The following is a 14,232-nucleotide window of genomic DNA, read 5'->3' as shown; positions in this document are numbered from 1 at the left end:
TAAAAGTATTAGGGAGGGCTGAGGGGGCTGCTGCAAAGAGAAGGTTTTTTCTTTCTAGACATGTGCAATTCGTTTAGTTACAAGCTCGTATTTTAACAAATTTGTTAATTCGGAAATAACAGAATTTTCAAATTTCCTAATTTTTCCAGAAATTTGAAAATTCTAAATTTTGTAAATTCGTAAATTCGAAATCCAAAAATTCGGAAATCTAAAAATAAGAACGAAAATCTGAAAATTCAAAAACCAGAAAATTTTAAAAACTGAAATAATAACTAACTAATAAAAACTTAACTATTACTAACTGTTACATTTTATGTATTGGAATTTCCTTTAAAATTAGATTTTTAGTGAACGTAAAAAATACAAATTTATCTGAAGTTACGAATTATCTGTAATAACAAATGCCATATCTAAATGAATGGAATGTAACAAATTAATAATAAATAATAATGATAATTTTTTATTGTTATTATTATATTTTTATATTTGTTTAGATGCGGCATTCATTATTTTGGATAATTTGTAACTTCAGATAAATTCATATTTGTTGCATTCACTAACAGCAAAATTTGAAAGGAAATTCCTATACCTAGAATTTAATAGTTAGTTATTATTAGTTAGTTATTATTTCGAATGGTATTCATTTTATTTCTTTTTTTCAGATTTTAGAATTTCTGAAATTCAAAATTTTCAAATTTTCGAATTCAAAAAAGCAAAAAACGAATGAAACGAAAACAAACATTTTTTGACAGTGCACATTTTCAGGTTTTTGAATTTTCAGATTTTCATTCTTTAGAATTTTCAGATTTTCATTCTTATTTTTGAATTTTCAAATTTCCGAAATTTCAAATTTTCGAAATTTCAAATTTCCGAAATTCAGAATTTCCGAAATTCAGAATTTCTGAAATTCCAAATTTTCCAATTTCTAAAATTTCGAATTTTCCAATTTACGAAATTTAGAATTTCCTAATCTCTGAAATTTAGAATTTTCCAATTTACGAAATTTAGAATTATCCAATTTCCAAAAAAATTGAATTTCCGAATTTAGAAATTGAAAAATTCAGAAGTTTCGTTATTAACACATTTGTCAAAATTTGTTAAAAAACTAATTTGGGAACTAAAGGAATTGCACATGTCTACTTGCTGTCCATTTTCTAAGGCTGACCTCAGGGGTGTCATGAGCCAGGAGGTGGGTCGTACTATGTCTGTGTCAGTTGGGAAGGACTACATTTGTATTGGGGTGTGAAGTGTTCTCACCATTTTAGTGGATTGTATTCCCGGTGCCCGAGTTTCCTATTCAATCCAAAATATTCTGGTAGCCCAACTGCCATGTGACCTAATCAGCCATTGTGTGTGTAATAATTCATCTTCTAACATTTTTTTTGTATTTTTCTAAGAAATATCTGTGTAGGATTAAAAAAGACAAACCCTTGTGGATCGGTCTAACGGACCAGGATGGAACCTGGAGATGGGTGGATGGAACACCTTATGACACAACTCCAAAGTAAGACACTGAAACCCCCAAATATTAACTCTTCTCACGTATCCCCAGAACTAGGATCTGGGAAAATGATCTGAAAAAAAAGGTTGAACACAGACGGATCCCTGAGATGGAAACCCATTGTTGAGGCATTCACTCCACCCAGAGCTTCACGATACTTTTTCACCCAGAAAACCATAATGTACATCTTTCACCCAGAAAAACATAGTGTACATAGAGTATATGGTCTACTGCATGAGACAATCCTGAGCGTACCAGTGCTGAGGGCTGGGCAGAGGGACCAATTCTGTAATAAAAGTTTCCAGTGGGTTGCCAGATCTAAATAGAAAAAAAAAAACCCTACATCAAATGGTGAAAAAATGGGGATATCCATGGGCAGGACTAGTGGGTTGCCGCCGCTTCTCTGGATCTAGGTACTTAATATGTTCCCTCTTGCTTGCCTCTCGGTGTGAGTGAAAGGAGAGAATTCTAAAATCTAAGGTACATCAAAGTGGAATATATACATTTCTGGATGGATATGAAACTTTTTTGTCAATTGTCAGTGTTTTCATATCCTTAATACTTTCCATTTCCAGAACTCACTGACTTCCTGATATTTGCAGACAGACACAGAGAAAAGAAGTGAGGGGTAAGATAGAGCTTACTACCTTTAACATTTCAGTATGTAGGCAGGTGCAGTCTCTTTTCTCCACTGCGGGTGGCGTGCATCCACAGCGGCAACACAGATGGGAGAGGAAGTCAAGAGAAGCTGTGTGTTCTCTATGATTTCCTCTTGGGCAGGGATACGGTTGGATACACTTGCCCCCCCATGATCCTGCGGCCAGTCATATTGAAGAGTCTTGCCCCTGGGTTTGGCATGCTTTGTGCGAGTGGAAAGGTTGGGGACAGGTTCCCCCGTCTGACAGGGACAGTGGCAGTGGTGGGGAAAGGTTCTGGAGGAGTAGGGAGAGAGCAGGGCCTACTTCTATCTCTTCAGGAAGCTGCCCATTTGGGTATGGACCAGCCAGGCCGCACTTCATTTCACATAGCAGATGCTGTTGGCAACCATGAGCCTTCTAACCACTGTTGTCCTCTGCATGCCTATCATGTACCTGGTAGCAGAGCCTGAACGGACGAGGAAGGCCTTTCTTGCACCTCTGGTAGTGGGAACAGAAGGTGCAGGAGTGCAGAGTGGCAGGGGTGCCTGTAGTTCTTGTCAGGTATTAATGCCAGGCAGGAGAAGTTTGTCAATAGTCTTCAGTAAAATAGGTGGGCTGGTATACAGCTGGTGGATATCAGACTGAAGCAGGATGGTACTGGCGACAGCGGGCAGGTGAGAAACGCATTGGTAGCAGATTGTAGAACAACAGGCATAGTAGGATGAAAGGCAAGTAATGGAAACCTCAGTAAGATTATCAGGGTCGGGCGGGCCGGGTCATACACTGGCAGGACAGATCAAGGTACAGATAAGCAGATGAGAGCGTGGTCTGGGTACAAGCCGGGTCAAGAGCCAAGCTGGTAGACAGCTGGTGGATATCAGATTGAAGCAGGATGGTACTGGCGACAGCGGGCAGGTCAGAAATGCATTGGTAGCAGATTGTAGAACAACAGGCACAGCAGGATGAAAGGCAAGTACTGGAAACCTCATAAGATTATCAGGGTCGGGCGGGCCGGGTCATACACTGGCAGGACAGATCAAGGTACAGAGAAGCAGATGAGAGCGTGGTCTGGGTACAAGCCGGGTCAAGAGCCAATCAGTTAGCGGGAAGAGAACCAAATGGAGCAGACAGAAGCAGAGGTCAACGACACGTCAGTAGACAACATGGTTCCTCTAAACTGACTCTTGTGCCTCCCCACAGGCTAATTCATGCTTCCTCTCGTAGATGTAGGAATCTGGTTAATACTTATGGACATGTGTGCATGCCTATTGGCCCACGCATTGGTGCTCCGGGCCGCACTTCACTTAGAGGTCAAGGACAAGTCAGGGTCAGTGCAGGCGAAGTTCAGAGAGTGGTCAGACAAGCTGGGTCAGCGACTGGATCCTGAGCGCTGACACCGTTTAAAGGGCCCATATGGTGCCAACCATCTGTCACGAGTGCACGTATGCATGCACACTTGTCCATAAGTATTAACCAAATTCCTACATCTACAAGAGGAAGCATGAATTAGCTTGTGAAGAGGCACAAAGGTCAGTTTAGAGGAGCCATGCTGTCTACTGGCATGATCTTCCTGACAATGCCTGCAAGTGCCTCCAGACGACTGGGATCTCCACTGGCCCTGATGGGCTGTTGCTTTACTGTTCAATACAATGTTGTCTGCAAAGCTGGATTCTTTTTTTTTTTTTTTAACCATCATTTTTTATTGATTTCCACAATGTACGATTCAAAGTAGGTAACAGCTTTTACATCCTTGTTAGACATACAGAGTGGTAGCAAAAGGAAATATCTTATTGTAGAAAACATAGCTAAATATCTCCAGGCCTCTCAAAAGCATAATAGAGTATGACCTCAATCAGGAGGTATATAGCCTGTCACCCCATCTGGGTGCACACTGTGAGCCGGCTCCTGGGTAAATGAAAGAAAGAAGCCCGCCCTAGACCCTGATGAGGATCTCCGGTGTTGTGTACTGTAGAAATTTCATGCATACAGTGCCTTGCAAAAGTATTGACCCCCCTTGGCATTTTTCGTGTTTTGTTGCCTCACAACCTGGATTTAACATGGATTGTTTGAGGATTTGCATTATTTAATGTACAGAACATGTCCACAACTTTGAAGATGTTTTTTTTTTATTGTGAAGCAAACAACAAATACGCACATTGACTTTTTCTGTTATTTTGTCCTAACTATTCACCCCCCTAAAGTCAATACTTTGTAGAACCACCTATCACAGCTCAAAGTTGCTTTGGATAAGTCTCTATGAGTCTTGCCATATCTTACCACTGGGATTTTTGCGCATTCCTTATTGCAAAACTGCTCCAGCTCCTTCAAGTTGGATGATTTGCGCTTGTGAACAGCAATCTTTAAGTCTGACCACAGATTTTCTATTGGATTGAGGTCTGGGCTTTGAATAGGCCATTCCAACACATTTACATGTTTCCCCTTAAACCACTCAAGTGTTGCTTTAGCAGTGTGTTTGGGGTCATTGTCCTGCTGGAAGGTGAACCTCCGTTCTAGCCTCAAATCAAACACAGAGTGGTACAGGTTTTGCTCAAGAATATTCCTGTATTTAGCACCATCCATCTTTCCCTCAACTCTGACCAGTTTCCCAGTTCTGACTCCTGAAAAACATCCCCACAGCATGGTGCTACCACCACCATGTTTCACGGTGGGTATGGTGTTCTTTGGGTGATGTGATGTGTTGGGTTTGCGCCAGACATAGCGTTTTCTTTGATGGCCAAAAATTTCAGTTTTAGCCTCATCAGACCAGAGCCCCTTCCTCCATACATTTTGGGAGTCTCCCACGTGCCTTTTCGCAAACTCCAAACGTGCCATTTTGTTTTTTGCTGAAAGTAATGGCTTTCTTCTGGACACTCTTCCATAAAGCCCAACTCTATGGAGCGTACAGCTTATTGTCCTCCTATGTACAGATACTCCAGTCTCTGCTGTGGAACTCGACAGCTCCTCCAGGATTACCTTAGGTCTCTGTGCTGCCTCTCTGATTAATGCCCTCCTTGCCCGTTCCGTGAGTTTTGGTGTGCAGCCGTCTGTTGGCAAGTTTGCTGTTGTGCCATGTTCTTTCCATTTGGTTATGATAGATTTGATGGTACTCCTAGGCATCATCAAAGATTTGGATATTTTTTTTATAACCTAACCCTGACTTGTACTTCTCAACAACATTGTCCCTTACTTGTTTGGAGAGTTCCTTGGTCTTCATGGCAGTGTTTGGTTAGTGGTGCCTCTTGCTTAGGTGTTGCAGCCTCTGGGGCCTTTCAGAAAGGTGTGTATGACAGGTCATGTGACACTTAGATTGCACACAGGTGGACATCATTTCACATATTATGTGACATCTGAAGGTAATTGGTTGCACCAATCAGTTTTTTATTTCTTAAAAATAGTTTTATTTATATATTTTTTTTCTAATTTCACTTTACCAATTTAGACTATTGTGTTCTGATCCATCACATATAATTCAGATAAAAACAAAACAAAACAAGGGGTTGAATACTTTTGCAAGGCACTGTATATCAACAGTAACCCTTAAATGTAAATTTACCTACCGAGGTAGAGCATTACACATATCCTAGTGAATCTTTCTTCATGTATCTTTACCGTTGTGTATGGGTGTCGGCTATTACTAACATCACTTCTCAAGTCTACCACTTGAGGGCAGGAGGACCTTATGCATACATCATAAGCCATCAGTCGATATGATAAACGGATTAACCACTTAACAACCGCCCATTGCCGATTAACGGCTTCAGGGCAGTTGTTTAACTCTGAGAGGCCGTTAATTAATGGCCTCCCAGAATTCTGCTCTCGCGCGCCCCCTGGGGCGCGTACACGAGATCATCCGTGACCGCCGGGTCCAGTGGACCCGGCGCATCACGGATCACGGTAAACAGCCGCTCGTCGCGGCCGTTTACCACGTGATCGCTCCATCAAATGACGGAGTGATCACTTGTAAACAAACCGGCGTCATGTTATGACGCCGGTTCCTCCCTCCCCCTCTCTGTACCGATTGGTACAGTGGAGGGGAAAGAGATCGGTGTTAGCAGCGCTGTGGGCTGCATCTGCAGTGCCCACATCACTGCTCACCGAATTTAACCCCTCAATTCCCTGCCATTACTCTGCAATACCCTGCAATACTCTGCAGTACCCTGCCATTACTCTGCAGTACCCCCCATTACTCTGCAATACCCTGCCATTACTCTGCAGTACCCCCCATTACTCTGCAGTACCCTGCCATTACTCTGCAATACCCTGCCATTACGCTGCAGTACCCTGCCATTACTCTGCAGTACCCCCCAATACTCTGCAGTACCCTGCCATTACTCTGCAGTACCCCCCAATACTCTGCAGTACCCCCCAATACTCTGCAATACCCCCCAATACTCTGCAGTACCCCCCAATACTCTGCAATACCCCCCAATACTCTGAAATACCCCCCCCAATACCCGCCAATACCCCGCAATACCCCCCAATACTCTGCAATACCCGCCAATACTCTGCAATACCCCCCAATACCCGCCAATACCTGCCAATACCCCGCCAATACTCTGCAATACCCTGCCATAAATTGCCATACCCAGCCATACTTGGAGATACCCTGCAATACCCAGCCATACTCGGAGATACCCAGCCATACTCGGTGATACCCTGCAATACCCAGCCATAGACGCCCCCCCACCCCTCACCGCCCACCGGTGCTTCTACCAACTCGCCAATACGATCAAAGCCAGAATTTTTTTTTTTTTTTTTTTTTCAGGCTTCCCAGCCTAGAGGTGAGATGTGGTGACCCCACATCTCACCTCTAGGCTGGGAAGCCTGAAATAAAAAAAAAAAAAAAAAATAAAAGATATTGACCCCACAGATTTCACTGTAAAGAGGACCTGTCATCCCATATTCCTATTACAAGGGATGTTTACATTCCTTGTAATAGGAATAAAAGTGATCAAAAATGTATTTTTGGGGAAAAAAATGTCAAACTAAAATAAAGTAAAATGAACAATAAAAAAAATAAATAAATTAAAGCGCCCCTGTCCCCATGTGCTCGCATGCAGAAGCGAACGCATACATAAGCCCCACCCACATATGAAAACGGTGTTCAAACCACACATATGAGGTATCGCCGTGAACGTTAGAGCGAGAGCAATAATTCTAGCCCTAGACCTCCTCTGTAACTCAAAACATATAACCAGTAAAAAAAATTAAAAGCGTCGCCTATGGGAATTTTTAAGTAGCGACGTTTGGCGCCATTCCACGGCATGTGCAATTTTGAAGAGTGACATGTTCGATATCTATTTACTCAGCATAACTTCATCTTTCACTTTATGCAAAAATTGGGCTAACTTTACTGGGTTTTTTTTTGGTTTTTTTTAAGCACAAAACTGTTTTTTCCCCCCCAAAAACGCGTTCGAAAAATTGCTGCGCAAATACCGTGTGAGATAAAAATTGATCACGTCGCAGCTCCACAGTATAGTTACATAGTTAGTCAGGTTGAAAAAAGACACAAGTCCATCCAGTTCAACCTTAAAAACAATAAATAAATAAAATAAAAAAATATCATACAATCCAATATACCCAATTTTATGGATTTACCCAGTGGAAGGCTGTGTAGGAGATTACCTGTATTGGAAGGCTGTGTAGGAGATTACCTGTATTGGAAGGCTGTGTAGCAGATTACCTGTACAATGACAATCTCGCCAGCATAGTGAGGAAATAGCTGGGTCCATTTTATGTAGGCATAGAGGTGTAAAGTACCAGTCTATGAAGAATCTTTTGTGCATTATCCCCGTTTGCTACACATGCTGAGGATTTGCCATTGTATTTTAACCACTTGACCACCGGGCACTTAAACCCCCCTCCTGCCCAGAACAATTTTCAGCTTTCGGTGCTCTCACACTTTGAATGGCAATTACTCAGCCATGTAATGCTGTACACAAATTAATTTTTGTCCTTTTTTTTCCACAAATAGAGCTTTCTTTTAGTGGTATTTGACCACCTCTGGGGTTTTTTATTTTTTGCGCTATAAATGAAAAAAGACCGAAAATTTTGAAATAAAAACGCTTTTTTCTTTGTTTCTGTGATAAAATTTTGCAAATTATAAATTTGTCTTCATGAATTTTGGCCGTAATTTATGCTGCTACATATCTTTGGTACAAATAACCCAAATTAGTGGATATTATTTGGTCTTTGTGAAAGTTAGAGAGTCTACAAGCTGTGGTGCAAATCATAAAAAAATTTATCACATCTGATGTACTGGTGGCCTATCTCATTTCTTGTGCCCCGAACAAGCCAGGAAAGTACAAATACCCCCCAAATGACCCCTTTTTTGAAAGTAGACATTCCAAGGTATTTAGTAAGAGGCATAGTGAGGTTTTTGATGTTGTCATTTTTTTCCCACAATTCTTTGCAAAATTAAGATTTTTTTTTTCCCCACAAAATTGTCATTGTAATAGGTTATTTCTCTCACATGGCATGTGTATACCACAAATGACACCCCAAAATACATTCTGATACTCCTCCTGAGTATTACAATACCACATATGTCAGACTTTTTCACAGTCTGGCCACATAGAGAGGCCCAACATGCAGGGAGCGCCATCACATGTTCTAGGAGCATAAATTACACATCTAACTTGTTGGCTACCTATTACACTTTTGAAGGCCCTGGAGCACCAGGACACTGATGTGGCACTGATGACAGATAGCACTAATACGTGGCACTGATGACAGATGGCACTAATATGTGCCACTGGTAACACGTGACACTGATGACAAATGACACTGATATGTGGCACTGATGACACTGGTAACAGATGGCACATGACACTGACAGGTGGCACTGATGACAGATGGCACTAATACGTGCCACTGATAACACGTGACACTGATGGCAAATGGCACTGATATGTGGCACTGATGACACTGTAACAGATGGCACGTGACACTGACAGGTGGCACTGATGACACGGGACACTGATAACAGATGGCACGTGAATCTAGAAGCCCCTGTTAAAAATATAGAGGCCCACACTTACCGCCCTCCCTCCCATGTAAATGGGTAAGGGGTAAATAGGACCTGTGTAACCCAGAATTAAAGACACCCAAATGCTTTACAAGTGCTTTAATAAAAAGTGTGAATCTCCAGAAGAGTCCCTTGTTGTAAATCCATCATCTATGATGATGATCCACGCCTACCAGCTCGCCAAATCTAAAAACTTGATTGACCCGGTGCATATGGCCATTCCTGACGGTACTGCTCGCCGAATGACAGCTCCCCGAGCTGTCATCAGCAATATAAGGAAAGGGGTGGGGAAAGTACTGACATCATTGCCCAAATATGGCCAGTGACCATATATGGGCAGTGATGTTGCTGCAATCCATTTGCTTACGTAGCCTGAGATTCTCACCCATGTAAGCAATGTGCAAGTGGTGGATACTAAGGATGCAGCAGGTGCCAGCACTTTCTGCTTCTTTAGGAACCACTGAGAGCAGGAATTTGCTTTATATAGAAGCTGCAGAAATACCACCTCTATAGATGATGCTCAGCTCCCTCCAAGCAAGGGGCCTAACATTCAAAAGTTTGGGCATTGTTCCAAACAACCTAACAGCCATAGGTGTGCAAAGCCCATTGGATTAGGGTGTGCACCCCAAAGCTCCAACACATATGTGTGTGTGCGCATGTGGAGCAGTGGGCAGTGTCATTAAGGCAGAGATTGGTGCCAGTAGGGTAGTGGATGGTGTCATTAAGGCAGAGATTGGTGTCAGTAGGGCAGTGGATGGTGTCAGTAGTTTTTATTGTTATTATTTTATTTTTTACAATTGTATTTTTTTTTACTTTTTTTCTTTACAATTTTTTAGGAGCCCCATTAGGGGGCTTTGGTGAAATTTCAGGAGTCTAAACGGGGGAATCTGTGCTACACAGAGTGATTAGGGTGTGCACTGGCCCACCCTGTGCGCACACCTATGCTAACAGCCAAGGTCCAGGCCAAACCATTGGGTCACCCCTACTCCTCACATAGGCAATTAGGGAAAGAGATGAGGGAAAGAACTGCTCACATAGTCAAATAGGTAAAGGAGTGAAGGGAAGGAATTCCGTACATAGGGAATGGTCTGGAGGAGAGAACTCTTCACATATTCAATCAGGAAATTAGGTGGGAAAAAGAACTCTGCCCAGGCTCTTCCCCAGTGGATTGCCCTGTAGCCAGGCACACAATCTCAGCCACACTTTTCCACAATAACCAGTCTAGGGATGTTGTTTTTACATTTGGAGAACTTGGATAAGGATGAGGGAAATGAGTGAGATACTCCAAATACAGAAACTATGTACAAGTTGAGGACAGTGAACCCCTTTCCATTAAGCTGAAGTAGAAGTCCTTGCATGTAGAAAACCGTAGACTGAGCTTGTAGTATAAATAGGCAAATGTAGAGCTGAAGCAAAAGCTCTTACAAGTAGCAAACTGTGGACTTGGCTTGTTATAGAAGCAATTAGAGGCAAGCTTCTTTCTTTAGAGTTCCAAGAGCAGAGTCCCTTCACAAAGAACTATATAGACTGAGCCAGGGTTGGGACAAGGGGTGGGTAGGAGGGACGGCTGCCCTGGGTGCAATGGTTTATTGCAGGGATGGGGGTGCCCTGACCCTAACCCTAAAGGAAGAATGGGGGCGCAATTTGGCATCTTTTTCCTGGCCACTTGATGAACTTTTGCCAGCATTGGACTGAGCTCCTCTGTGGTAGAAGCAGTTAAAGCACACAAGCTTATTTCTTTAGCACACTAACAGCATAGTTCCTTCACAAGGAATTAGATAAACTAAGCTCTTGTGGACACCATGCAATGTCTCCTTTGGCAGACAAACAGCTGACTCTCTAGCACAAGAGGGGTGGCAGCAGCCCAAAAGCTTATAAGATCTCTCAGCAGTCTGTATTTACAAATTGTCCAGGGAAAGCAGATTTCCTCCATCCAACTTCCCAGTCAGACTTTCCTCCAGTGATACCAGACTTGTCCTTCAGCAGACAGTCTCTCGGTCAGCTCTCAGCGGCTCAGGTATCCAGGCCCTCAGTAATCCACCTGAGGCTTTAAGAACAGAAAACTCATGGCAGCACTGCCCTGAAGGGCAGCAAGCCCTCCAGGCTGGACTAATCCTCTCCAGGAAAAGACCCCAAGCTCAGTGTCCTCAGAGAATATATACAGTTACTCAGCATGCCTTCAGGGCCCAGGACCCTGGGATTGGCCAGGGCTGTATAAATAGTCATACTGCCATCTGCATAGCTCCATACCTATGATCCAGAAAGTTATCACAGCTTTCTGAAAAGCAGAGGGAGATATTAGACTGGCAGCAGCTCAGAGCACTACACTGACCTAATTAATCAGCTGCACTGAATACAGTCAAGAAACTAAATTTGCCTTACACAATAATCACAGTGAGCCTGCACTGACTCTAACTAATTCTAGCACCTACAGTATCTAGCTGTCAGGGCTGGCTTAGCCCTTCCTCCTCTGGGCTGGCCGCTCAGCTGCCGGCTAATTGCCAGCTCTCTTCTCTCTCCACTGTTACCAGCTGTTTCCGATGATGCTCGTCTGACCTGCCTATTTAAAGTCTCCACCTCATTTCTCCATTGCCTTCACGTTTGGTCACATCACTAGGAACCATCTCCTGCTGTTGTTTCAAGACTGGCTTGCTACATCCCTCCTGGCTTCCATCCTGCTTGCAGTTGCTCTCCTTGGATCCCTGACTTCTGAACTGGCTGATTACCTGATCTGCTTTATGAACTTTGGACTGGCTGACTACCCGATCTGGCTACTGGACTCTGGCTTGCTTGACTACGCTTTTTTCTATTTACCTTTTTATTTTTATTAATAAACAAGTGTGATTTGATTGTACTTCTGTCTCAGTCTGTTTCATGGTTTCTGACACTAGCAGGGTGCTAAATATGTATAGGGTTGGCCACCGCTGAACCTAACCTCAGTAGATTGTACCATCACATTGTAGCATGTGGTCAGCTCTCTTGGAATCCATCACAGTAGTTGGGCTCACACCTTGAAGACCTTATTTTAAAGCATCACTGAGGTCCCAGTTCTTCACAGTTCCTTTCTTGGTCTAATCAATATTGTCTCTTTTGCCCTTCAGGTTCTGGGGGTTTGGTCAGCCCGATGATCGGAAGAGTCAAAGTCCCAGTGGAAGGGAAGACTGTGCTGTGTTAAGGTCTAGTAATGACTGGAATGATTCTTCCTGTTCCCGAAAAATACAGTACATTTGTGAGAAGAAGATCATCTTCTGATCTGGACTGAAGAACATCAGAAAACACCTGATATCTCTGTCTACCTTTTCTCCTTCTCTATCATGCAATGGCCATATAGGATCTACTCCTGCATAAAGCAATACTACAGGATACGCTGGGACTTGTTGTTCTTTTACAATGGGAGGATCTCAAAGCGTCCATTCTGCAGTTTTCAAGCTGAACCCCAGCCTTGTCTATAGTCTTGCACAGTTGTATAGGCTCCTATATATCACCACACAGCGGGCTCCATTCACAAAAGCATCTTGCATGCGATATGTAGGTGTCCAGACACATTTTCCCTACATACCGCATGTGATCCAGAAACAATCAATTCACTATACACATTCTGCGCTGAAAACACTTGGTAAATACTGCATGAACAAGCGTTAAACTCAATTCACAGCAGGAAAAAAAGTAATTAAATAAATGTGGTAATTAAAGCGGAGGTCCACCCTAAAGTGGAGCTTCCGCTCATTGGAACCCTCCCCCCCTCCGGCGCCACAATTGGCACCTTTCAGGGGGGAGGGGGGTGCAGGTACCTGTACAGTACAGGTATCTGCACCCACTTCCGGCGTAGGTTCTGCAGAAGCTACGCCCCTTTCAGCAGAATCTACACCCCTTTCCGAAGGTCCCCCGCTGCCTGCTGGGAAACACATGGATCCCAGAGACAGCTGGGACCATCCTTATTGCGCAGCGCGACTCGCGCATGCGCAGTAGGGAACCGGGAAATGAAGCCGCAAGGCTCCACTTCCTGATTCCCATACCCAAGATAGCGGCGGCAGCACCCGAGAGACGATCGAGAGATCGGCTTCGGGTGCCGACATCGCGGGCGCGCTGGGCGGGTAAGTGTCATTATTTTAAAAGTCAGCAGCTGCAGTATTTGTAGCTGCTGTCTTTTAAAAAAAAATAAAAATAAACGGCGGACTCCCGCTTTAAGTAGTGCCCACTGCTTGCATCAGAGCTCAGGAATACTGACGGTGGTGTAATGTTTTTAGGAAGCTATTTACAGCCCGTCCCTCCCACCAGCCACGATCTGCCTGCATTGCTTAGAGAAGTGATGACATCACTAGATCTAATGTAAGGTATTGTTAAGGTGCGATTCTAATAACAACAGAGCAATAAAATAAGGACTTCTCAAAAATATTATAGCAGGGTCACCATTCTGCATTCATGTCAGCGCTTCCTTTAACCCCTTCAATACCAGGCACATTTACTCCACTCCTGCCCAGGCTAATTTTTATTTTTCCGCGCTGTCACTATTTGAATGACAATTGGGCGGTCATGTAACACTGTACCCAAATTAAATTTCTATAAAATTTTTTTTTTTTTTTTTCACACAAATAAAACTTTATTTTGGTAGTATTTAGCCACCACTATTTATTTATTTTTTCTGCTAAATAAATTAAAAAAAAGACTGAAAAGTTTTGAATAAAAGTGTTTTTCTTTTTTTCTGTTATAATATTTTTTTTTTTCAAATAAAGAATCTTTCTTCATAAATTTAGGCCAAAATGGATTCTGTTACATTTCTTTGGTGAAAAATAACCAAAATCAGTGTCTGTTATTTAGTCTGTAGGAAAGCTATAGAGTCCACAAAATATGGGAGATATATCTGAAAATTGATCATTCCTGGTGTACTGACGACCAATCTCATTGCTTGAGGTCTGAAAATGTCAATACAGTGCTTGAGGGACAGTAGCTGGCAAAGTACCCACCACACTGAGGGCATGTGGTCTGGTATGGTTTAGCGCAGCCATTCTCAACCTTTTCAACATAGAGGAACCCTTGAAATAGTTCTCCGGTCTCAGGGAACCCCC

General features: G+C 43.0%; 1 protein-coding gene across 1 annotated transcript in view; it reads left to right on the top strand.

Annotated features, from left to right (window-relative positions):
* The window catches only part of LOC143964205 (asialoglycoprotein receptor 2-like), a 32,328-nt gene extending 18,594 nt beyond the window's left edge, over positions 1-13,734 (top strand). The window contains exons 7-8 of the mRNA XM_077473908.1: positions 1,398-1,504; positions 12,268-13,734. Coding sequence (XP_077330034.1) covers positions 1,398-1,504; positions 12,268-12,418 — 258 coding nt within the window. The 3' untranslated portion in view covers positions 12,419-13,734. The remainder of the gene's footprint in view (positions 1-1,397; positions 1,505-12,267) is intronic.
* Positions 13,735-14,232: the final 498 nt, after the last annotated feature.

Source organism: Lithobates pipiens, unplaced genomic scaffold, assembly GCF_037356315.1.
Source record: "Lithobates pipiens isolate NorthernLeopardFrog02 unplaced genomic scaffold, aLitPip1_a1.2 Scaffold_8, whole genome shotgun sequence".
NCBI classification, from domain to species: Eukaryota; Metazoa; Chordata; class Amphibia; order Anura; family Ranidae; genus Lithobates; species Lithobates pipiens.
Note: the sequence above shows the minus strand (reverse complement) of the source record. Positions and strands in the feature narration are given on the sequence as shown.